The sequence below is a fragment of the Nomia melanderi genome, chromosome 3 (genome assembly GCF_051020985.1).
Source record: "Nomia melanderi isolate GNS246 chromosome 3, iyNomMela1, whole genome shotgun sequence".
NCBI classification, from domain to species: Eukaryota; Metazoa; Arthropoda; class Insecta; order Hymenoptera; family Halictidae; genus Nomia; species Nomia melanderi.
In genome coordinates, this window is record NC_135001.1 from 6,695,213 (window position 1) to 6,721,621 (window position 26,409).

Here is a 26,409-nt window from a genome sequence, read left to right on the forward strand (position 1 = left end):
TTTTTCTGCTAGATTATTAAAGATAACGTAGTTTACTTAAACGCAGTTGTGAAAGAAATCATAGGACAAGGTGTTAATATACCACGACAAAATTCAAACCTGCACCGCCACTCTGACATGTTATTCTGCGCGAATGGGTTAACAGATCATCGAGAAACATGGCTCAATAATCCAGATATACTTTCTACTTCGTGTCGCGTAACCTTTGATATTTCCACTTGGTCCGGTGAAAAAAGCGAAACTAGAGTGTCCTGTTTGTGCTGTAAATATTTTTCGACGGACAGGAAGCCTCTACGAAACGAAAGCGCGGGTTTAACGCTTAGCCGACGGGATTCCCACTGCCGTGTTGTTCCTCAAAATAAACGTGAATCAATATTCGCTTAGATGGCAAATATTTGGCGTATCACTTTTTCGAGCGAGGCGAGAACGTCGGATGTTTTCTTTTTGCCCGCCAATCGCGAATACTGTGCCGATATCTGTTGTCATTTCCAGCAGTAACGCGCGATTCGATGACCAGGAAATCGACGAATCTACTTTCTTTAACATTTTCAATTTCAATACAACATCTGAATTTTAATTGAATATAAAAGTTTACATTCTTAATTGAATTTTCCGGTGATTATCAAAAATACATTGGAATCCTAATCGTGATTACGCGATGATAATTGTAGAGATTTATAATATTCCTTATTTTTATTTTTAAATACTTGCAATCATTTTATTATGTGATGAGGGCAATCTTTATTAGATTCGAAACGAAGTATCTTCGTTTAAAACATTTTCTTGTTTTAAATGAAAATGAGATATTCATTTCTCCGAAAACCGTTTGCTTAGAACTGTAACCGAATAAATAGTTTAGCAGTAGAACTTCGATTGCTTAATTTAATTAGTCGACTAACGGGCCGCATAAGTGGAGACACACGTAGCAAAATAATAAAGTCTGATATTAAATATTAAAGTTCAAATGATGCAATTATAAATAAAATGTTGGAATAAAATAATCCTTTCCCTTTCATTCGTGTATTATCTGTATTTATATTAGTCACAATACCACTAATACTGCATATATATTTTTATTATTTAATATTTCCATCATAGAAAATGATGAACACTTTCAAAAAGATTTTCGAGTTCAAATCAAATCGACTTCATTCTAAGACTGAATTTTAATTATCGAGATTGTGGGTACCGAGACCTTGAACGATCTGGATCGCGCAAAGTGTTCAGTGACTCTATTAACCGCTTAACCAGTTAACTGTGTTCGACGAGTATACACGTCATGTTAAAATCAAAATGATACTGTTTCTTTCAATGCTAATTTACTTATTTTTTCAGATAAACATATAATTCTTCTTCGTTTCGCATTAGTTTTTCGTTAGAATATTTTATAAATGCATTTGGCTTGCGTTTAACGAGTACATACTTTATTATCTGATTTCATTGCGAGTATTATCAGAAATTTTTGAAATTAAATTCCACAGTTAACAGGTTAATGCATATCTTCGTGACATTCACGGCACAACGGGTTGAGAAGGGACAATACCGAACCTCATTAATTTATTTAAATTCGGCATCATGTTTTGCTTCTTCCATATAGAAAGGAAGCTTCCATCACGAGCAATTAAAAGGCAACAGTTTTATATTGATAGTCAAATGGAAATATGAGTAACGGTTGACTTGAAATTCATGTATAACGTTGCACACCGAGGAAGTTTGATCGTTAACGGTTTAATCGTGGTACTACCGTGTATAATTATATAGATAGTAGCGCGATAAAGTAAACGACAAGGTGGACCGATCGATTTGCGTCACGAAACGCTAATTTTCCCAATCGATCGTTCCCACGGCGACTCCTTGGCGGGATGCTGTGCTCCGTCGATCCGTTCCAATTCGACGCAGCGCTGCCAGTTGACCCCGCCGGGTCAAGTGACGTTAATTAGTTAATCGAATTAACTGGGCCGTTCGACCTCTGGTCCGCCGATACGCATCGAAACCGACGGTTTCTTCTTGCAGATCGGCCTGAAGAAGCTCACCGAGATCTCCAGGGGTAGCGTTCGGATTGAGAAGAACCCAACCCTTTGCTACACGAACAATCTGAACTGGGACCGAATCGTTTCCGCTGGGGAGAACGTTATCAAAGACAACAGGGAAGAGGCTTCATGTCCAGGTAAGATTTATTACTTATAAAGAAATCAAAGAAAAAATCTCGATTTGGGTCGAAAGACTCTGGGACCTAATCAAGGTGAAATAAATAAATGAATAAAATAAATATAAAAGAGGAAAGCGTCATGACCAATTAGTGAAACAGTTTCCGATGAGGAACCATTGCGATATACTGGAACAAAAAGATTTTGACGATAATAAATTGTGTTATTTGTTATTAGATGTTATGGTCACGTATGAAGTTGTAGTTGTTGTATAGCTGTTATGATTATAATATTACTTGATGACTGGAAAGTTTTTGACGATGAAAAATTGCAATAATGACTGGAACACATTGTGAGGTGGACTGAGGAAGAGGATATTAATCGTTGTATGAAAGTTCTCATGAATTTTGCTGCATGTTTCAGGGTGTTCCCACTGTCCCGAAGGTCTCTGCTGGAGCGCCCAGCACTGTCAGAGACTGGAGAAGCCGAAGTGTCACGAGCAGTGTCTCGGCGAGTGTCACGGGCCAACCGAGAACGACTGCTACGCCTGCAAGCACTATCGGCACGAGGGGAAATGCGTGAAGAACTGCCCCCATCATTTGTGAGTAATATCATAATAATAAGACTGTCATCTTTATCGCTTACGAATGATAAGGGGAACGTCGGCGGTAATCTTAGGGAACTAGGGAACCTTAGAAAATAAACGAATGAGAATAGAAAAGGGAACAGTAAAACGAGGAGAGAATGAGCTAAAGGAAAAGATACAATTTAAAGAATAGTTACGTAAAGATAAGAATTTAATAAAAAATAAAACGAAATGTCGATAAGGTAAACTTAAAGAATAACGAGACGAGAATATAAGGTACGATGGTAAAGTAAATTCCACGCGTGGAGTAAAAACACGAATTAATTGGCAAGAGGAATCAGATGAATTGATGATACCTGGTAGACATTGTTGCGAGGGTGAAATTCAGCAAGCGGGAAACGTAACCCAGATATCATCGATCGATGAACGAACGTACCCTCGTTGAGTGTACCACTGAATCATCGTCAGTGAAAATGCAATCGCGTTCCGCAGATACGCCTACCTCTCGAGACGTTGCATCAGCATGGAAGAGTGCGTGAAGATGAATCGTCTGAGGAGGACGTACATGCTGGAGGAGGGACAAGCTTGGAGGCCTTTCAATGGATCCTGTTTGACTCAGTGTCCTGAGGGGTACGAGGACGCCCTTGATCATAATAATGTGAGTTTTTATTCGGTAAACGATCTTTTTTTGTTGCTTCGTTAACGGATATTCCCTCGCATAAAATCACATTGAGAAACAGAACTCTCAAAAAAATGAAAATACACGTCAATTTGTACTTTTACAATTGTTGCACTGATTATATAGCATTGACGAGGAATAATGCCAGTCGCCTTTGTGCAATTTTTGTGTTTCATAAATTATGTATTTTTGAATGTGTATCTATATATATATTTTATATATATGAATACTATTGCTACTGGTAGTAGTACTAATAATAACAACAACAATATCCTATAATATAATATCTAAAAATCATTCTATATATTAAAAAGTACCGAGAATGCTTAAAGATAACGAAAGGCACAAATGGTAACATGAATATCCAAGAACCAATCCTCAAAGACTACTCCGAACCTGCTTGAATCCTGAAGCTCGGAAAAGCTCCTTGACTTGCTGGAAATCAGGATAATTTAAACCTCCGTTGAGTTACAGATGACAACGTGTCGCGTCTGCGAGAATCGCTGCCGGAAAATGAACCACGGCGCACTGATACGTCACATCTCGGACGCGCAGACGTACCGAGGCACAACAGTAGTGAAAGGCGCACTAGAGTTCCAGATCCGCAATGGCAATCCGAACATCATGAACGAGCTGACCGAGGCGTTCGGACAGATCGAGGAGATCACGGAGTACCTGAAGATCACGCACTCGTTCCCGATCACCTCGTTGAGTTTCTTCAAGAAACTGAAGGTAATCCGCGGAGAAAAATTGGACATAAACAACGCCAGTCTGACAGTGCTGGACAACCCGAATCTGTCAGGCCTGTTTCCACCGGAGCAGAAGATCAGGATCGACAACGGCCGACTGTTCTTCCATTACAACCCGAAATTATGTCTCTCGAAGATAGTGCAGTTCAGCAAGATGGTGAACATAACAAATTTTACGGATATGGAGGTGCAACCGGAGTCGAATGGTGAAAAGGTAGCCTGTAACATCGTCAACATCAACATCACTGTGAGGAACCTGGGCCCAGATTACGCGGACTTGGTCTGGGACAGTTACAAACCACCGGAAGGTCAACAGCTACTGAGTTACCTGCTGAACTACATAGAAACTGATAACGAGAACATCAGCTACGAATCGAACGCTTGCGGAGGCAACAACACCTGGCAGATCCTGGACGTTGACATCCCCAAGTGGAACAACACCGTGTCCAAGCACATCACCAACTTGAAGCCGTACACCATGTACGCGGTCTTCGTGAAGACCTTCAACGCCAGAAACACTAAATACTTTTTGAACCCCGTTGGTCAATCCGAGATCATCTTCTTCAGGACCAAAAGCACTATACCGTCTCCGCCGTTGAACCTAGTGTCCACTCCTAAAAGCGACTCAGAGGTTCTCGTTAAGTGGGAACCTCCTCAATATCCGAATGGTCCTATTGGTTACTATATGATCTCCAGCACTGTGATCCCGGAGGAGGAGGACCTGATCTCCTATAGAGACTATTGCAACAATACCATCCGGGCTGAGTCCGAAGTCGAAGAGATTGTACCAGAGGTAACTATCAGAACTCCCGTTGTAAATGTTGCCTCATGCTGCCTCAAGGACGTGCAGCACGTGGATGTGATCACGTCGAAGAAATTCGAGCTATTCTGCCACGAGAACACGACCATTAGCTACATATCGCCCGGCTGGAGGGACTACTGCGTCTACAACAGCTACAATTCCATCGACGACAGTTTCTACGACCTGGCGAACAATCTGTCCTTTCCACAGCAAGAAAAGGACTCCATGAGGACTGAACCAACGAACGCTGTAGGGTCTGTGGACGAGGGTACCGTAACGTACAATATCAGCGGTGCGAACAATTGGTTTTTGGTCACAAAGCTGCGACACTTCTCGAGGTATATCATATCCATTGCTGCCTGTGGCATCAAGGTGAACGATTCCCATATGTGTTCCTCTATTCAATACGCTATCGTGAGGACTAAGAAGCTGGATCACGCGGATGATGTGCAGAACGTGAAGATCCACGTGACGAACAACACCATCGTGGAGGTGACTTGGGACCTGGTCAAAGACCCTAACGCTATGACAGTCTCGTACACTATAGAGTACACGAATCTGGACGTGAAGGACGCGAGGAAGAGTACCGAATGCATCCCGCACACTCGCAAGGAGAAGCTGAAAAGCTTCTTCATCAAGAACCTGAGTCCTGGAAAATACAGTCTCAGAATGAGATCCACGTCTTTAGCGGGGGACGGTTTCTTCTCGGAGGTGGTTTATTTCTCGGTCAATCTATCCAACACTGCGCCGATCACTCTGATATCCCTGCTGATTCTAGGCGTCCTGTCCGTCATTCTAATTGCTATCTTTGTATTCCTGAGAACGCAACATAAGAAGAAAACACAGGAGAGGCTGATCGCTAGCGTGAACCCAGACTACATCGAGACTAAGTACGTGATTGACGAGTGGGAAGTGCCTGCTGAGAGCGTTGAGATCGTCGAGAAGCTGGGTTTAGGAAACTTCGGCATGGTGTACCGTGGAGTGTACGACAAGACTATCCCGGTAGCTATCAAAACCATCTCGAAGACGGCCAGTCAGAGGGAGAAGAACGAATTCTTGAACGAAGCGTCAGTGATGAAGAACTTCTCCACGTATCACATCATCAAGCTCTTAGGAGTAGTGTCCATTGAGAATCCACCATATGTCATTATGGAGCTGATGGAGAACGGAGATCTGAAGACCTATCTGCGGAAGATTAGAGACAGATTGGACCTAGTCCCAGATGCCTGCGGGATCATAAGGATGGCAGCTGAGATCGCTGATGGTATGGCCTACCTAGAGTCCAAGAAGTATGTGCACCGCGACCTGGCCGCTAGGAATTGCATGGTATCCAAGGACTTGGTTTGCAAGATCGGGGATTTCGGGATGGCTAGGGATATTTACGAGACTGATTACTATAAAATCGGCCGGAAAGGTTTGCTGCCTATCAGGTGGATGGCGCCAGAGAATCTCGCGGACGGTGTGTTCACGTCAGATTCGGACGTTTGGTCCTTCGGAGTGGTTCTATACGAGATCTTAACCCTGGCTGAGATGCCTTACCAAGGCTTCTCGAACGAGGAGGTGCTCAGTCACGTGTTGCATAAGGGGACACTCAGTATACCTCGCAATTGTCCTGAGAACATCCACAAGATCATGGAGAAGTGTTTCAAGTGGAGGCCCAGTGATCGACCAACTTTCATGGAGATCGTCGGCGAGCTGGAGTCCTGTCTCGGGCAGGACTTCTGTGAGAAATCGTTCTATCATTCCGCAGAGGGCAAGGAGAGTCGGAAGTCCGGCATGAAGAAACCTTATCACCCGGCGGCGCCCATCAGATTCCACTGGGGGAACGAAACTGCGCGCTGGGTCAAGGAGTTCGAGGACAACGTGACGCTCCTGGACCAGACCAAGGCCGGCACCAGCAGGGGACGCATCTTCAAGAATGGTTTCCAGCATTTTGGTAATGTAGCCAACCTGGAGAACGTGCCTCTGGATCGGTGAGACCGGCTGCGGCGAGGCAATCGCCTGTCAGAGAGCTTGTAGACACGATGTACAAAACGATCGCCCTTAGGGCAACGGATTTCGGTCGGTCCGACGATCATGGACAAGCGTTCGCAGCGGGCTGGGATACTCTTGATCTTTCGGAGCCCGTTCACGAACTTTGATCGACGATCCGCGGAACTTTGTGCGCTCGGCTTGAGGAATCTGAGAAAATGTGATTGAAGATTGACTTAGCTTCTCAGCATCTGCGAACGATGCCACTGTTCATTGAAGATTTCAGTGTCGAGAATTAATACTGGGACTCCTGAATCCTTCTTTTGTGATTATTGAAAAGACCACAGATGCTTCTTTGAGAAACTACTAAAGAAATTGATTTAGTAATACGCAAACGTCAATCGAAATCTCCTGGAGTTTCTAAGGAAGTTTGAGAAATTCAACTTGGTTGATCGTTGTTTCCAGTGTTAAGAGGAGTACTCGTTATTTGGTGGCTCGTTAATCTAAGGGAATGATTTATTTTCTTTTCTTTTCGTTGTTATAACTGATCTGATCTTTAAGATCCCGAGCAAAGTTTGATGTCGCATGTTTTATAAAATTCTATGAGAACGTTGGTGACAGGAGGAACAGTTCCTTTGATTTAGTTTTAACCGAATTCATCAGCGAAAGTGTACATTTCTGCGCAAAGTTCTGTAGTCTATCAATAATCGACTTCGCGGTTACATGCGATGATGACCAAATCACTCCGGACACTACGTCCGTGGGAACCTTGCAGAGTTTCCCCTTCGTTGACCTCTTAAGGCTCGGTTCACATTTAAATTGAAAGTGTTCGAGAATAGAATTAGAATGACGGCAATGGCAGTTTCATTAGCGTGACATTCCGCTAATACGGAAATTATCGCCGACTCCTTGAGGGGTTAGAAATACCTAACCAAAGCTCTCAGCTCCTAGACTGCACAGGACTCACCGTTGACATCCTTGGGAGAATCATTTTGTTCTCCCTGGCTCTTTCGTAGCTGCAGCTACCTATTTCACAAAGAACTGATTAATTATACAAAACGTCGAGTCTATCGTGGGCGGTTATACAGTGAATTCTTTGTTACCGGATCGTTCATGCGGTTGCATTTTTAGGCAAATGTTCCTTTCTTCTCTATTCGTTGATTCGTATAGTACTATGTGCGAGTTTTAACTCTATTTAAAATTTCCATGGATGTACTTTGGAGTTTCCAAAAGAATGAAACAATTGGAAAAGATAATTAGCGTGAACATGAACGAGACATCACCAGACTTTTTAATAGAAACGGGTGATCCCAATTAAGTTTTTCGGTTACGTTGTCGTGTTGTTTATTCTTGTTGACCAAGACGACGGCAAAGTTAACAATGAATTCATTGTATGATAAAGAAAGAAAATTTTCGTAACGTTCTCGTTTCGCGTCGAATCTCGAAACTTATCGTGCTCCGTCGCCGAGTCTCTCTATACTCAACACATCAAGGTTTACTTATACATATCTCAGCGAACTCTCTATCTCTCACTGTTTCTCTCGGTTGGGATTTTATGTAAATAGAGGCGACACGATGATGATTGCTCTCACTCGCAGTTGGTCCGCGGTTGCCCCGAGCATTCACGGGAAAAATGTTAATCCGTTTCTATCTTGATATCGCAGAATCATCTACGAATACCTCGTGGCGCAGCGGGCTCTGCAAGAGAGCTATTATTTTGGATACCAAAGTTGATTGGAACACATCGCGAACAAGTGGGGAAAAAGAAAACAATTAGAAGATAAAGATAATGGCTCTTTGATTGAGAAAGATGTGCAACTATTTTCTTGAAGAAGGTAGTTCTTTCACGGAGAAATTGTCATAGCTCTCTCGCGGAGAAAAATCGTAGCTCTCTTGCGGAGCTCGGCCGCGTTCATGGAATACACTGCAGACAGAAGAACAAAAGGACACAGTAGTCGACGTTATCCGGTCTTTGAACCGAAAACGGACTTGCGCGTTCGCCACACGAGAAAATTCATGCACACCAGAGTTCCTTGTTACATGCATACCGTTCGCACGAGTTGCAATCACGACGCTCGTTCAAGATTTCTTCTATACAGAGGAAAAAAGAACGATTCTCGAGCACGCGATTTGCGGTCATGCGGGTATCTTGTAGGTAAACTTGCAATAAGCATGCCAACAATCTTTGCAATAAGTATAAATAACTTAATAAGGTAAGGAATGGGGTTTAAAGTGGAGGGGATCTAAAAAGACAAAAACAAAAACAGATGAAAAGAGAGTATCTCTATTTTATAGATATAAACGGATGTCCGGATAAGTATTTTTCTTGGCCGTATTTATTCTTGATCGATCGACTGAGGGTAGCGGGAGCGTACAGGGGCGCGTGTGTGTTGTAGGGGGCGGGGCAGAGGGCGTGCCGCGAGTTTTCTATCGATTCGTCTGGTCCGGTTCGATTCAGACGCGACGAACGAGCCCTGATCGTTGCCCAAACCCCGAGATTTTTCGTCGAGGTGTGTGGCTCGTTCGATTCCTCGTTCGATTCCGGTGAAGAACGATAGAACAAATCGAATCGAACGGGCCAAGGCCAGTGCGACAGGCCGAACACTTCCGAACTGTATTATAAACGCTGTAAAATATTCAGGGAGCTTTCGATTATCTGGATCCGGTTATCCGGTGGCGTGAAAGCATATATTTATATATACACATATATATACATATATTATATATCTATATATTTTATTATTAACATAGTACGTACGCGCGTAAATTATTCTTTTCTCTACCGTTAATTGTGTTATCGTAACGTTTACTTGGGTCGTCTGGAAGTTCCTTTGACTTAGCAATATCATTTCTTTTTTTGTTTCCTTTTCTTCTTTTTTACTTTTTTCTTCTTTTTTTTTTATTACATTTGTTTCTCTGTTCTTAATGTTATCACCCGACTTCGTTAGCTGTAGGTTATTTAATTTATGGCGAGGGATAACGATCCACGTAATCGAAAGTCGTTGCGGTATATTTTATTAAATCGTTTTACTTTCTCGGGTGAGAAGTGGTTGAGAATAATGCTTGGCGAAAGAAAGTCTAGCGAATAAGTTTCAAGGAGAAGACGTGTGTACAGTAAAACAGTCAGAGGTAGTATAAGATGTTACTGCGGTTTATTATTAACGTGGGAGGGGTTAAGCGTTAAACGGCTTCGTTTCCCGAAAACAGCGCAAAATTCTTGGAACGTTATTTGTTGAGCAATTGATTGGCGTTCATCCTCTTCGGTATACATCCAACGATATCTTTGAATCTACTGAGAATTGCAGAGACGTTGAACAATTACGTTTCAGAACACAATTCGACGTTTTCAGTGTGTTCTACGTGAAAAAGCGATTCAAACACAAAAAGATTCACGTTTCACAAATGAGTTATTTTCTCGCAAATGATTGTAGAAGTTACAGCCAATAGAGATCGTGCGCAGAACACCACTGCGCATTAGCTCCGTCTACTAAGCGGAGAATAACAGGGCGGGGAAGTGCGTAGCGCCAATGATTGTTCCGCACTCCGCCCACTGGGCGGAGTTTCGTTAAATGTTTCGTTATTTAGTTCTTCAAGCATTTGTAGACAACACTTCGATTTCCATGTCATCCGAATTCAAATGACACAATCTTTTTGTATAAATTTAGACTTTGATTTTCTCAGTTTTACATCTTCTGAGACGAAGTAAATTTCATTGGATCTGTGAGATATAAGAAGATTGATGCAGCATTCACAATGAAAATCTCGAATAATTTAATTCCAATAGAGAAACTACAAGGTTTCGAAATGCAATTGCTTTTAGTCGTCTGCGACCTTCCGTTCAAAGAATCTGCAATCGAGTCCCGAGATATTTCACATACACACGAAAATAGTGTTGTACATATTATGTAACAAATAGCGTTTAATAACATTTAAAGTAACGACGTCTACCCAGATGGAACGGTATCGGTAGCCCGACGTTGCTCGCGCATTGACAAATACGATCGTGCGGGTTGTAGACCAATAACGAATTTATGCGCGACGGTGATACGCGAAGCGTTCCGAGGCGCGCAGGTACTGAAATGAAATTCCGAATGTTTCTGAGAAAAGAGCTCATAAGTTAAAACGACGAATCGAGTATTTTAGTAATTTAGTTTATTAATTCTTTTTTACTTCTGTTTGTTCCCAATATATTGATACGTTGAATTGTTATCCGCGTAGCGTTTAAAAACGTTTTTAAAGAAACATTTGCAGACATATGAGGGTGAGTTCAATGTCATTTACTGAAAAATAATTTGTAGATTTATAAATACTTTTTTTAGAAACATTTTCAATTTCGAGTCGTTTCGGAACGGTCGCGCAAAGAAAACGAGTGTTTCCCCAATCGCACCCCCATTCCACCCTCATTTGGTGTTCATTGTCGACCAATACGTACAATTAATGTATTAAAAAGAAAGAAAGAAAATAAGGAATATTGAATTTCATTGAACTCGTGCAAAAGCAGAGAGGAGAGACTGGAAAGTAGAATTATTACCGAAATCAAAATACTCTAATGGGCATTAAACGTATCTTCCGCGAGCTTCGAGAAAAGGTAAAAAAGAAAAAAAAAGAAGAGAAGAATAAGGAGATGAACTACGAATATTTTGTTACTGTTGCAATAATAGAGAGTTAAATCGTGTAAATAATAAGCGAACGCGTCAGAGCTCGTGTGTATCCGGGGCTGAATAAACAAATAAATAAACTAAATAAATAGTGGCGAAGGGAATTAACGATATTAGGTGATAAATCGAGGGGGAAAATTGTGTAAAATGAAGAACCGGGCCAATCTCGGGCCGAACCAGCGTTCACGTTCTATCTGGGTAATTAATTTAGTATTTATTGTTGCCGTCTAGTGCCTGAAGGCAGGAAGAAGTTTCGAGCGCGTTTCTCCGTGATGTTCGCTGCGGTTGACACTCACGACGTGGGAAAATGGCGTGGGATCAGTAACTATCGGGGGAATGAAACCACACTTTTAAATGATTCGGGAGGAATACCTTTGAAGTTGAATGATTCGAGGAATTAACGAAAAGTGAAGAAGAAACGAACACAATATAAATACAATAATTCTCTTGGGCCGCAATCTCGCAGGTCTGACTGACTTTTCCGAATACAGAAACAGGTTTTGCGTTGAATTTCTTATGTTAACGCTAAAACTACCACGCGGACCGGTAATGTTACAGATTTCTTCTTTTATGTTATTGAAAAGGTACAGGTGCTTCTGTTGAGAAATTACGAAATAGATTTACTTAATTATTTAATATAGTAAGTATGCAAAATTTAGGCTTGACGGATTGTTATATAGATTTACTAATTATTGAATTTAGTAATTGTGACAAATTTCAATTTGAAAGGTTTTACTGGATGGATTTACTAATTATTTGATTTAGTAATTATAGAAACTTTAGATTTCAGAGGTTACTGAATAGATTTATGAATTATTGAATTTAGTAATTAACGAATTCAAATTTTTAATTATAAGATTTAATGATTATAAGAAAAGAATGTAGTTAATTTGACTGCTTGGTAGTTGTAGCGTTAACTCGAGCAATCCCTTATATTAAGGATGTAAAATATCGGTCCAGCCTTTGGACTACGCGGAACGGGTTTCTCTTTCTCTCGACCACCCGCGACACCACAATAGTTTTCATTGGTCGACCCGAGTGCCGTAACTAGAAGGCGTTTCCTCGCTCGCTAAGTCACTAAGATACTTTTACTTACTAGTTTGTAATCCCGTTTTAATTTAAACCGACCTGTACATAATACGCGTACGAAGTACTTGTACCAGTTTGTTCAATGTAAACGCTGCGTAAGTGGTCCAATCGCGATATATTAATATATGAAACTCGTTGATCCCCTGTGTACATAAAGAGAACCCGGCATTGTAGGATTGTGGAGGATCAGGTCGAACCCTTCGTGGACTCACTTGAACAAGTAATTCCGATCCTTTCGAAGGAAATAAAAATTCATACTTACTTCGGTAGGAATCACTGTCTGAACGCACGCAATTAAACTTATATTCATTATTATCTACAGCTGTACAGAAAATTAGGGGATTTTCGGGGATTTGAGATTTTTAGAAATTTAACTTTTTTCTATTTTTCTTCCTCGAAAAATATAAATTGTGTTTTGCAGATTCTTAGTTGTGGTACAATTTTCTTAAAAATCTGACTCGCGTCGTTTTGTTTTGCAGCTGCAAACGTATACATTTAGAAATATCTTGTATTGCAGATTTATATTTGCATAGTACAATGTAATCTCTTTAGTGTTATGAATTTTTATTTTGGTTTCATTACGTTGGAAATGTTGCCGTTTGGCGTCATCCGTCCACGAAGGGTTGAACCGGAGCCGTTTACGAGTGACCATGAATGAGCCAGCGGGGCTCACATTCAGCCGTCTTTACGGTTCGCGATGATGTAATTTATTGAAAGTCACCGAAACGTAGTCTCCCTCGCTACGACGACTTGTACAGCACCTTAATTGCCTAAGTGACTAATTTGGACGTGTCCAACCGGGCCAAGCTCGCGAATCAGAGCGCTCCTTGAAGCTCGTGGGCGGTGCCAGAGTAAAAGTCACGGTAAATAGTGGGGGAAACGAATCAGTATTAAGCTAGATACTGATATCTATTCAATTCATTCAATCTTTTTTTTACAAAGTTACGTCACAAGATCGTTTACCTGACGATAAGACGGCAGCCATGGCAGTAAAATAAAAAATAGTACTAATAGCAATAACGAAACTATAGATTTTATACACTTGTGGCATGAAGAATTATATAAGATCGATAAAGTAACATCTACAGCGAAAATATTAATCAGAATCACTTATTTTCATTTTTATTTAAAATTCAATTGTGTTTTAAAACAAATCTTTACTAGAAAATATATTCTTTACCATGTTTGGTTACTTCAACACAATTTTTTCGACGCTGATACGTTCTCTGATCCCTACACTACTGGATTCTTACTCAAGGAGGCGTGTCTTACATGCTTCACCCCCTCGGCTGCTCTTTCCTCGCTAAAATCAACTTCAGCGAGCGATCGGTTGGACACGCTCCGTCTAACCGGTAAATTAGCTGATAAGTATCCCGTCTATGCGAACAGCATTACTTCGTTTCTCTTTTCGAAAGCATTGGCCATGACTACCGAAAAGTGTTCGCGTCCTTTAACCAAGATCCTTTATGCATCACGTCTGTTTCCGGTTTTGTTGTTTCTTTTTCGTTTAAACCGTTCCTCGATATTTAAGTGGATTCCGTGCGTGAACGGTGCTCAGGTTAATTATCAGAGGGCAGACTCGACCCGTGGCAGACCAATTCCATTTCGGTAATCGTTCTAGTTACGGTACTGCGCGCGCGTAGAGTTTCCAAATGGACTGACACTGAAGACTTAGTTTTTAATTGGGCGTGTCTCTCGTTTCGTTTCGATTAGTCCCTTTCTTCGCGAATCGTGTCTGTAAATACAGATGTCCTCGGTCCGAGGGACTCGAGATCGATCGATTGTCCATCGATTTTTACCACGAATTTCGTTCGTTACGAAGTAACGAATTCTCAAGCAGGGAACGAGTTAAGATTTTTTCCTCTTTTTTTATTTTTATTTTTATTTTTATTTTTATTTTTATTTTTATTTAACATTTCGCGATAGCGTCGGGTACGTGTTACCGCTCAAAAATAGTGTATCGGATATGTCAACGCGGAGCAGTGGTTCTCAACTCGAGTTTCGTGGAACCTCGGAGATCCACTATAAAACTGTATTTCGACTTTAGGCTTAAACTTCGAAGAATTGAATTTCGTTTAACAATTTCGAGGGAATGATCGAAGTCGGGAACCACTGGCCCACTGTAACATATTGTAGTACTTTATTTATTCGATAAAATGGCGAAGATCGTACTCTGTCAAATGATTCAAGGATTTTTGAGCCGTACCGGTGCCTATTGGTAAGAAGATTATACTAAGTTAAATCGTTGGCAGGATTTAAGTTTCCTGAGGAACCATCGTCGACTAGTGAATAAGTCCTTTTAGGTTGTTAAGTTCGAAACGAGAGGAAAGAAAAAGAAAGCGCGGGAAAACGATCGATCGCCGGCGACGCGTGATTTCCGGTAGGATTAAGATATTCTTAATCGACGAAGCGTTCTCGGCCTCGCAGCAAGTTTGTTAATTAAGCAACGGCGACGCTGGTGAGCCGTTATTCGCGTGTCCAGTGAAACGCGACCATTTCCATCAGCGAGTAGATATATTGATAATTTATCAGCGGTCGCTGTCCTCTCGAACAATTTCCACTGGAATTAAAGCCGATCCTTTATCGATACCACATTTTATTTGCCAGGAAAGCCTCTTAATGGCTTCTTAAACGTCCGTGTTACATTAACATGTTGTTGACCGATTCTGCCTTTGGTTATTTACATAATTAGCGTATCGAATTCTTAAATTTAACTCTATAAGCGCTACGCGTCGCTACAGTGGTTCTCAAGTTACATTGTCGTTGAATCATCATACGTGTGCTTCTCTTCTTCCTGTTTCTTTCACACGAAAGTAAACGAAAATGTTGTAATTTATTCAACTGCTACTTTTTATTTATTGGCATAGGATGATTGCGATGTATCGATACAGTTGATTATTAGTAATTAAAAAGTTAAGTATTTAATTTTCTGGTTCCGTAGCGGAAAGGATAAATCACACATTATACAATACAATGAGTAACATAGCAATAGCAGTTTATGCTTTATAAATAAATATTTTATATTGTTATGATACTCATGGTCGGTCAACAATGCGTTAAAACGAAGTACAATCATTTTTCTTTAAATAGTAATCGTAAATGAAATTGTTATGTTATGTTTCTTAAGTGAACTAATTGGTCCACGATAGCAGTTTCTATCGCCATTGGATAATCGATGAAAAGAATCCTTGATTGTTAATCGTTGAGTTTTCAAAGACTATCGGAACAACTGTCGCGAGGTGTAACAATGTTGAAGCGTTAAGTATCGACCACATTGAACAGTTGAAGCGTTGATATGTTGAAACTGAGTCGCGAGGACAGTGGTCCGCTTTTCTCGCTTGAACATAACCTCGAAACACAGGCGAGGCCGCGGCTGCACGGAACCGTGGCGGAATGAGAGAACCAAAACGCAGAGACCTTCCCCTACGATACGTGATTCCTAATCAAAAAATCCTGCCATACCGTGTCTTCCAAGACAGAGACTACGAATAAGCGAATTAGTTTAGTATTTACGTGCGGGTCGTGCTCCGATTATCCACCGTGCAGGCGCCATTTTGTCGACGACGATGCCTGTGTCCATTTTCTTTTGAAAAACAATCGTTTTTTAAAACGTGTCGCATAACCTTTTAACTTCTATCGGCTAAACTGTATGGCTCATATTAAATATAATATAATAATGAGATCTATTAATGAGATTGACGTATTTTGAACAGAATATTTCTGAAAAATATATTAAAAAATTATCGACGAACAAGAATTTGCAAGGATTTAGGCATCGCTATTCGCAAAGTCGTTAAAAACGTCCGAGAAAGAATACTGTAACAAACATCACCGTCAGGATTATGCAATGTTTCATTGCCATTACCGGGTTGCGGCTTCTCTTTTAAATCGAATTTTGTGTATTTTACAATGTGACGTCACGTTGAGAACATGGAAACACGTTGCCCGCGAGAAGACCAAGGGCGTGTCGAGGTTCACGGTAACAGACGATTTTATATGGGATACGATGTACTGGTACATTTGGGAAACATAAAAATATGTTTTAAGGAAACGTGTTGATACGTTCAATTGTGCTTTTAAGGTAGAAAGAATAAACGCAGGAACGTAAGAAACGTAACGAATTATCGATAAATGGTGTTTTATTGAAAAATGACGAAGTTATTCGTCGACGAATCGAGAGTTCAGACTTTTATCGTTCTTGAATCTTGCATATCTGGAAGAACGTAGTATTATGTGGTAAAATTGAAAACCTTTCGCGCCAAAGGGAATATTAACACGCGAAGGTACTCGAATTTTATTCATGTTCGAACGTGCTGTTGCGTCTGTACTTAAAATCCTCGGGGAAACAGGTGATAGTTCTTAGAGATTCTACGATGTTCCAAATAGAACAGGAAGAATGCGAGACATGTGGTACGAATGTATTTTAACGTACAGCCTGATAATGGATAGCATCGAGAAGGTACTTTCTCGCTTGGAACGACGGGACGTAAATTGGAAATTCGAAAGGACACGTGTGCGATAACGGAGCGCGACCCGATATCCTGTATCCCATACTAAGTTGTCGTTTCACCCTGTAAAAGGAGGGTGGGAATCGAGGCACCGAGTGAAGCCTGATCGCGTGAAATCGAGAATACTAGCGAGTGCATCTGTCTCTGAACGATCCACACCGCTAGGGAATTCCTAGTGACTCCTAGGGGAGCTATTCGTGTGGCAAAAGGAAAGTGGATGAATCCAGGAAAGGAAAGATTGATCGATTAGAAGGAGAAATAAAATTTCATTCGAGCAATGGATGAAAGATAAGAATGACAAATAACATTTTTAAAACGTTAGGGAAAGACCCTAAAGATGACGAAAAGGAATTGCACAATAACTTCGAAATATGATCGACATTTTATGGATGGCTAGAACAAAAGGACAGTATCGGTAGTTTCATCTCAATTTATTTTCTGAAGTTGTAAATGGGTATTGGATAACAATATTGATGTTTCTTTTTTAAAATTTTACAGTTTACTAGAACAGTATTGGTAGTTTCATTTTATTAACTCCTTTTCTGAAGTTATCTACCTTGTTTTGATACAAACAGTGTCAATGATCATTGAGAGACAGTGCGCTCAACACGCAGGGAACAGAATTTCATTTACCCTTGGACGGTTTTCCGTGAAATAAAGCACACGCACACGTAAAACGTTTTGCATTTTGTAACATAGAGTTCTAGGGACTGAAACTGAACCGAATCGAGATCGGCGATCGGCCATGAAAAGTCGACGACATTAAAGAATTTCGTTATTGGACACCGGAGATCGGTTGATTTCATTGTACAGAGTGTGGATAAACGGTTCGAACATCGCGTTAAGATTGGATAATTCGTTTGTAATTAAATTTCGAATGTGCAACACACATATCCAAATAGCTCGTCGATTATACGCGCGAATGAATGAAAATGTTCCCGACTGTGCTGGACGCCATGTTTAAATTTGAAACGACGAAAAAATGCCTGAAAAGTTCTTGGCACGAAGAATGGAAATTGTATATAATACACGATTAACACTTCGATTAAATTTAACAGGGAAATCAGAGACGAATGATATTGCTTTGAATGCATCACGTAAGAATGCCCATGATATTTTAGTTCCAGTGATATAAATTATAATTCGCCCGTTACACGTGATTATTTTCCGCTGAAAATCGTTCGACTCATTCGATCCATCGCCACGGCCTTCACCGCGCCCGCCGCACCTAATTATACAAATGTACATACTTACATTGCACTAATTTAGTATTGCCGCTGAGTATTACAACTAGTCACATAAGCCAAAAGTTTGTTACTCTCGCAAAGTTTTCTTTTTTCTCAGTTTTGTAATAAAGGAGGATGACTAAAAACGCTCTGAGTTTTACTCATTACCTTACATTTATTTATTGTCGCCTTTGTGGAAAATAAAACGTTAAGAAATCTGTATTATTGGAGATGAACTAAATCGAAAAACTTAGTACTAGAACAATACGTCTAGCGGATTGATTATCAGTTGTATCTTCATCAATATTTCTATTCAAGGAAGTTTTTAGTATTTCAAAATGTATACCGTTGGAATGTTATAATTTTGAACTTGCTTAATTTCTTCACCTGCTTTTTTATATCTCGCTCGTATTGTCAAGGGAAAGTGTCATTCGTATTGATTCCAGCTTATGATATAAAATTAATTTAAGTCACATATTACGCCATCTAGTAATTAATGTTTGAAACGTGTTAGTAGAACTTGTAGTTAGTAGATGACGCCACCGTGCAGTTTAGCGCTCTTTTTGATACAGCATTATTACTGAAATGAACCATTAGCATGTCTTATCACATAATTACTGTAAATTAAGAAATTGACTAATTATAAGCTTCAGAAAATCAACTTTGAAAGAAATAAAAGTACCCGATGAAGTCTGAAGTATTGTTTAATTTGTTTAATTTTAGCAACTGAATATTCCTATCAATTACTTTATAACAAGTATCATCGATAAAAATAGTAGTTATAATTTTACTGATGCCCTGTCTACATATATATATATACTTATCAAGTATTCGATAATGTACACAGCCTTTTCACATTGCCAATTGAAAATATGCTGGTAAGATAATTATTAACATATCGCAGAAAATTTCATCAATTAGAGAAAAGATACTAATTGTTCTCAATATGATTTAATTTATATTGACGTCGAATTATTCGAATGAACCTGTCAAGGACGAGAATGCGAAATCAACGATACCGCGAAAAACACAATTCATGTATTTATGCAACAGCTGAATTATAAAACCACACAGTAAGGGTTTCACGCTCTTATCCGCGCTTTCGCAGTCTTGGACCTGTGAACAACGGAAACACGGCGATGTGTTTAGTCTTAAGCAATCGCCGAACGGCACTTGATGTAATGCCTTCCTGCAAATTGAAGAATCGTACGTCAGCGTGAGTGACCGACGCAAAATAAAACTGAATCATTGCAAAATCGTATCGTGCGTCGCAAACAGAACCGAAATATATACTGCACTTATGTTTTCTCTTGCTCTACTTTATCAGATCGTGTTTTTCCTCGGTTTATACGCAACTATCATGAGTTTGGTTTAATTAGTAGCGTGATAACAGGCGAAGTGCAAGTGATCATTACGTCGAAGAACGCGATCCTTCGGTAAGAGAAGACGGATTATACTAATCTACAACATTTTAATTTTTCTTTTCCCGCGAAAAAATTAATCGGTGACTTTAATCGTACTTTTTTATGCTGAACTCAAACATGCGATTCGTTTTCCCTTGTGAATTTTTGAGAAATTCAGGCTTGAAGATAAAATTGAAATTCTAAGTTTTATCACTGAAAGTATGTTGTACTTTCATTACGAATGTCAAACAAACTTTTTTTCATGAAATATTGCTTACTTGCTCATTCTAAATGTAATAACATTTCGAATAAGTCAAACCGTTCCTATCCCCAGTAATGTGCAATGTCAACAGACATTTTTCCTTGAAATAATGTAGACTTAGGCCATCGGCTTGTCAGGTTATCTTCGTTACCTTAATGGACTTTCATTTTACATATTTATGTAACATAACATTCCTGCATTATTTACATATTTATCCTTTACATTATTTATATGTTTTCATGCTGTGCAAGCATGTACCGCTGAACCAGGAAAGTATTGCAGATAAAGTAACGTAATCAGCAATCTTTGGTCGATCATAAGAAATAATGATTCGATGCTTAATAAATTTAGTACTCATATTTATAACGATCAATGAAGCTTTAGCTGTCAAAGTCTGCAATTCATCTGTAATAAACAATGGTAAGTTTCTTCTTCTTTTTTTTCAGTTATAGGATTCTTTAAAAATTTTTCTAATGTGTAGATGGTTAATAATATGAATCTAGTATCTGGTGATAATTTGACTTCTGAACCAACTACCAACAAAAGATAATTACATTTTAACTCTATATCACGACAATTGTATTTAATAAAATCATTCACAGGGCAGTCACGTATAGGCATCTTCATTTCTCCGATAGTCTCCGAATTACCTATCCACGAGATTGAAATTTATTGGAACAACATGAAACCCTATGAGAAAATCGTGCTCTTAGACACCAGTCGTTTAGACAGTCCTATTGTACTTTATAATGTGTCATCGAATGGACCGAGTGGTTTCGAAAGGACTGGGGTCCAAGCGAAATTTGTGCCAAGCTCACACCTCTCGTTCACGCAGCGTTGCACCGGTAGGTGACGATCGAATTTATTTGTCGTTGTTTTGTACATTTGCACAGAATATTACCAAATAAATGCCACAGTACGCGTGCAGCTAGATTCTTATTTTACTGATAATTTCTCAGAGTTTCAGTGGAAAAAATAGTAACAACGTAAATTACATATTATTCTTCTGTTATTAATAATTATACCTTAAAACAAACGTGGACGCAGAATATATCTAAAATCTTCCTCCTTTTCTTAATAAACTATTTATTATCGTTATAATGTTAACGACAAAGTAGTTGTATCGACCATAGTTGAAAAATAAATCATACAAGGAATTAATTATAATCATTAGGGTATACGTTTTCTTGGGAAGATCATCTTGCTGATGAATTATGAAAACATTCTTTTTCCCGTAGGATATAGTGTGGCATTATTGACTGCAACCAGCGATTTGAAAGAAGTGAACTGTCTCAAGACGCAGCCGACGTGGATGAAGGAAAGACAGAACATCTTGGGTCCTCGCAGGATCAGCGAGATTTTCCTTCCGGGAACTCACGACTCTGCAAGCTACGCGGAAGATGATACCGGGAACTTTATCACAAACAACGCTGTGACACAGGTATCGTATAAAATCCAAATCTTATATAATCATTGAGCTGTGGATGTTTAAAAAAATTCAGATTTTCAGAGATTAATTTTTTGATCATTTCTTATAATTCTCTAAATAACAATCAATTTACTGTATTCCAATAAATCCCAAAATCTTTTGGTCATCGTTAGCTGTCTATTATGACGAATCTATAGGATACAGACATTCTCGGTCAATTAATCCACGGTGTACGATTCTTGGACATCAGAGTTGGCCATTACCCTTTGTCAAGCGAGATTTGGTGGACGAATCATGGGCCGCTGTATCGGTCAGTGCCCCTGAAGACAGTTATCGATCAGGTGAAGCAGTTCCTCAACAACACCGAAGAAATTGTGATAATGGACTTCCACGAGTTCCCAGTTGGTAATCGCTTGAATCCCACATTGTATGATACATTGATCAGATGTCAGCATATCTTTATTCAAAATAAAAATTTCCAAAAATATATAAACATAAAGAAATGAAGGTTTAATAAAAATCAATTTCCTCTCTTGAGGCTCTTAAAAAGTAGCAAATAAAATAGTGACATTCGTAAAGCCTTACACATATTTCTTTATTTTTTATTCTGTACGCTCGCATTTGCCAGAAATGCATCGACCGCGATAGACATATTATCAAAATATTATGAACTATATGATATAAAAATAATGAATAACGTAAGAAGTATGATGCCACGTAATTAACAATTAATTCTAATACCATTCGTCGTTGCTACGGGAGGATGAGTAACACTATATGAAACAATCAAAATTCTCATGGAAATCAACATGTTGATTGCACACTGTCTTCTTTCATTGTATTCAAGATCTCTCATTGTCAGGGTTCAACGATATAGCGATTCATCGTAAACTGGTGTCGTATCTCGAGGACAAGTTCCAGGATTATTTCCTGGCGAACAGTCACGGATGGTTCGCCACGTTGAATGATATTTGGTCTTCCGGAAAAAGATTGATAATCGGATACAGGCACACGCGGATTGTTCAGGAACGCGATAGCGTGTGGCCTTGCGTGCAACATCAATGGGGCAACGTCAGGAACGTCAAGGACTTGTACAGGCATCTAAATCAAATTGAAAGCAGCGACAGGTAGCTAACCTTGGTGAACAATGTTAATTTAAACGTGCGATCGAAGAGTCGAATAAGATATGACAATTGGTAATTCTTTGTCTGTATCAGCGATTCCAGAGTAAGGCCAAGAGCAGCGATGGCAGAGCTGACTGCGAACGTCATAGATGTCCTTTACAATCGCCTCGGTAGCATCCGCGACATGGCCCACAGAGTAAACGCTAATGTCACCAACTGGTACAGCAGTATTTGGCAGTATTCCGCCAATATCGTGGCGGTGGATTTTGTAAGAGGAACGGGGATCGTCGAGGCAGCCATCAAGGCTAACGAGAATCGTCACTTCCACTGTCGATATTAGTTACCTTTCGAATGTAGTTCCTTTTCCTCCACAGAAGGGTAATCTTTTCACAAATCGATTGATATGTTGACCCTTTGCTTTATAATAACGTGCCAGACTCACGGTGAAGATTTTAATTCGACAAGCCTAAGAATTAAACAATTCTTTTGAATTAAAATTAAATATTATTCTTTTATTAATTAATCGTTAATTCTTGTTTCGTAGAATTTATCTCTTTTTTTTTTAATAAATTATTAACGTCAAACCAGTTGTATCCACCATAGTGGAGAAACGAATCATATGGCAAGGGGTTAATCTTGAACGTTTTATATATCACTTATTCTTTCGTAAGAAAGATGAATAGCAGCAATTATTAATTACTTGGTATCAACGTCGATCGTCTTACATATTGTAATCGTCGAGCGTGTTAATTAATTTTATTTCAAAAAAGAATTAGTATTGTACGCTGTAAATATACTGAACTTATATACCGTTCTGTTATTTTGATTATTAATCGAAACGTGGATGATTATCGTTCCCTGTCTACGTAATCGGGCTTTTGTAATGACATTATGGAAAGGGCCGCCATTTCTGCGTGAGCGTTTGCAAAACTATTTATTGTCTGACAATGAGACTTCCGCCGGATGAACGAATAATGCTGGAACCAAGGTAGCAGGGAAATTCATCGCGAGTCACGAAATAGGATTTCCCGACGACTTCAGTTCGGAATATGTTTTAAACGTTGTCGGTCCATCATAGAAAAATGTTGCCTCCTTTTGTGTTCCTTTCCGTGGCTCTTCAGCTTCTCTGTGCCGTCGCGCAGCATCAAAGTTTCTTCGATGCTCCGTACCAAAGTAATTCGATCGATTGTCAAAATGATCAGATGTGCACCTTTATCGAGAACTGTCCGGCAATTGTCGACTTGATGAGTCAGGGTCTGTTGCCTATTCACAGGTAAAGCTTCCCGGATTTGCTTTCGAAGGAATTCGAAGACTGACTGATTCAACGTTGATTTAGATTTCGTCAAGCACTTTGCGGCTACGACAATATTAAAGTAAAAGTCTGTTGCGACTTAGATAATGGTCCCGCGAATCCAGGAGACGGTTCACTTTCTAGGAGATCGAATTCAATCATGGAGTGCGGGAAAAGTTACGTTGACAGTGACTTCAACGCTTTAGGAGTGTATCCTTTCGTTGCGAGGATTGGCTTTTTGAGTAAGTTTCATTGCCAAGTAACCCTCTGCACTCGAAATATTTGTCGTTATAAATATATATTATTTACTAATAAAATATTGATTGAATTGTTGGTTCTATTAAATAGAAATAATACACGAGTCAATTGGTAGAACGATTTTATTTCGATATTTCATGTCTATATAAAATGTAGTATTGAATATTTTATAATATTGCTATATCAAACCAAAAATTTAAACACTTTGTATAAAGTTTTAGGACGTAATTTACAGAGTGTAAGAGAATCTAAAAATTTATTTCTATTATTAGTTTCATTTTTAAGGCTCTTATTATCACGATGGAACTATAAGAAGTGTTTTAAATTGTAATAGAATTGTTTATTGCGTTTCGCTCTGAATACTATGCAGCTTTTTTCTCGTCAGGCGTAACTGGAGAAACGAGATACCCTTGCAGTGGGGTAATTCTTAATGAACGAACAATATTGACCACTGCGAGTTGCGCTCTTACAAAAACTGATCATTATAAATTGTACGTAAAATATTTGTTGTATTCTATAGTGAATTTCTAAGGTTGATACTTGACGTTGTGATAGGCATTCCGTCCTTGTTGGTGAATTTAATGCCGAGACTGACCCGGATTGCAGTGCACGGAAGCATAATATATCGTATGTAATAAAACATCCATATTACGATGAGAAAACGTTTGCTAATAATATAGCAATGTTACGGCTGCGAGAACCAATACAATACACTGGTAATCAAATAATTTAATGTAATGATCAATCCGCTGTGAAAAGCGTACTGATGATTGTTTTACAATATACGTCTTCCTTACATATTTAAGAAAAAGCTTTATGTATGTATATATACATATTCTTCTTTATTCATTTAGAAACTGTGCAGCCAATATGTCTACCACCACCAGACATGCAGATAGGTCCAGGTGGTGGTTCTGTTCTTGTTGGTTGGGGAAAATTATCGAGTCAAAAGAGTAAGAAAATCAATGATATACCAATGAATAGATAAATGTGCAACTTTAATAATAATGCGCTTGAATTTTATTTAAGTCAAGTTATGCCAACAACAGTGTTTGAGAATGCGGATCGCACCGGCTCAAGAGTGTTCTAATTATTATGCTCACGGATATTCTGTTGAGCTTTGTGCGATAGGGGACGAAATGCCTTGCTCAGGATACAATGGGAGTCCCCTGTTATTTAAATATGGCAATACTTATTTTCTGGTAAGAATTCTGAATGGTCCTTTCGTTTTGGGAAATTCAATATATTTACAATAAAATCATATACATTTACACTTAATTTGCAATTTGGTAACGATCATTTGTATACAACTTTATAGTTAGGAATCTTGTCACATGGTTCCAACTGCAATTCCACCACCAACTATCCAACAGTCTTTGTTGATGTTCAAAGATATATACGCTGGATAATAGAAAATTGTTAATTGCTTACAAGATGGTTAGTATTGATCATGAAATCGATTATCAATAATTTAGATTGAATATTAACTTACACATTTTTTTTTAATGCAGAATTCTCCTATTTGTGCTTGAAGATGTTTAAGTACTTCCCACGAGTCATCTCTTTCGCCTCTTCCAGTCCCAACTGATAAGCCATGTCATGTAATTTTTTCACTTCAGATATTAAACCAGTCATTGATAAATTTCCCAGTTCTAAAAGAAAATGTGCTTTTTATAAGATGTAGAATATAAATAAATAGGTTTCATCTATAAATAAAAGCTTACGATGTAATTGATTTATGTCGTCTGCTGTGAGACCAGCAGCCCAAGATGATGGTTCAGTTTGTGGTGAGTTTTGAGCAACAAATTCATTTACACCTGGAACTTCAATAACAACTAAGATGTATCATACAATGCAACTTTCACTTGGAGCAGAATATATATTTTGTAATGCAAACTCACTTTGCTCAGGCCATAAATCTGGTGATGCACGGTCCAGTTTTTCCAGACTCATGAGGCTTTCTTCCACACAAATTAGATCTATAAATGTATAATTAAATGAAACTGATTTATTAAGGTCTTTAATGTATTTCCCTATGCGAGCATATTTACCTGGTTGATCTACTGGTTCTTCTGTAGTCATTATATTCATGAGAACTGTATTCTTTAACTTCACGTAATTAAACGAAAAATTACAAAAAAACTATGTAAAAGTTGAGGCAAATTAAGCACTACTGATAAAGATAAAAAATAACTTTGTTTGTTAACTAGGTTAGACTATGTTTACA

General features: G+C 39.1%; 4 protein-coding genes across 20 annotated transcripts in view; 3 read left to right on the plus strand and 1 right to left on the minus strand.

Annotated features, from left to right (window-relative positions):
• Positions 1-18,561, plus strand: part of LOC116431290 (insulin-like peptide receptor) — a 43,320-nt gene extending 24,759 nt beyond the window's left edge. For all 12 annotated transcript variants that reach the window (XM_076365840.1, XM_076365848.1, XM_076365843.1 and 9 more), the window contains 5 exons: positions 2,014-2,167; positions 2,571-2,748; positions 3,226-3,391; positions 3,887-6,899; positions 8,599-18,561. In XM_076365840.1, coding sequence (XP_076221955.1) covers positions 2,014-2,167; positions 2,571-2,748; positions 3,226-3,391; positions 3,887-6,899; positions 8,599-8,711 — 3,624 coding nt within the window. In that variant the 3' untranslated portion in view covers positions 8,712-18,561. The remainder of the gene's footprint in view (positions 1-2,013; positions 2,168-2,570; positions 2,749-3,225; positions 3,392-3,886; positions 6,900-8,598) is intronic.
• A 916-nt stretch (positions 18,562-19,477) lies between these two features.
• LOC116429906 (PI-PLC X domain-containing protein 1) lies at positions 19,478-24,052 on the plus strand. 6 transcript variants are annotated; one of them, XM_031983436.2, is made up of 8 exons: positions 19,478-19,631; positions 19,743-19,851; positions 20,332-20,500; positions 20,683-20,925; positions 21,319-21,521; positions 21,707-21,914; positions 22,372-22,636; positions 22,727-23,443. In XM_031983436.2, exons 3-8 carry the CDS (start codon positions 20,407-20,409, stop codon positions 22,971-22,973), a joined length of 1,260 nt encoding a protein of 419 aa, XP_031839296.1. In that variant the 5' UTR covers positions 19,478-19,631; positions 19,743-19,851; positions 20,332-20,406; the 3' UTR covers positions 22,974-23,443. The 6 variants fall into 6 exon arrangements, with proteins under 6 accessions (XP_031839296.1, XP_031839315.1, XP_031839324.1 ...); XM_031983426.2 differs by adding an exon at positions 23,907-24,052 and having other exon boundaries at positions 19,482-19,851; positions 22,727-23,011; XM_031983455.2 differs by having other exon boundaries at positions 19,481-19,851; positions 20,314-20,500.
• LOC116429929 (phenoloxidase-activating factor 1) lies at positions 23,565-26,405 on the plus strand. Its single transcript, XM_031983474.2, has 8 exons — positions 23,565-23,906; positions 23,970-24,166; positions 24,568-24,673; positions 24,738-24,898; positions 25,037-25,135; positions 25,212-25,384; positions 25,501-25,619; positions 25,694-26,405. The coding sequence occupies exons 1-7, from the start codon at positions 23,716-23,718 to the stop codon at positions 25,603-25,605; spliced, it is 1,032 nt and encodes a 343-aa protein (XP_031839334.1). The 5' UTR covers positions 23,565-23,715; the 3' UTR covers positions 25,606-25,619; positions 25,694-26,405.
• On the minus strand, positions 25,405-26,384 carry lin-52 (DREAM core complex component lin-52). Its single transcript, XM_031983495.2, has 5 exons — positions 26,234-26,384; positions 26,084-26,161; positions 25,907-26,005; positions 25,675-25,834; positions 25,405-25,583 (listed from the first exon to the last, which is right to left on the minus strand). Exons 1-4 carry the CDS (start codon positions 26,271-26,273, stop codon positions 25,701-25,703), a joined length of 351 nt encoding a protein of 116 aa, XP_031839355.1. The 5' UTR covers positions 26,274-26,384; the 3' UTR covers positions 25,405-25,583; positions 25,675-25,700.
• Positions 26,406-26,409: the final 4 nt, after the last annotated feature.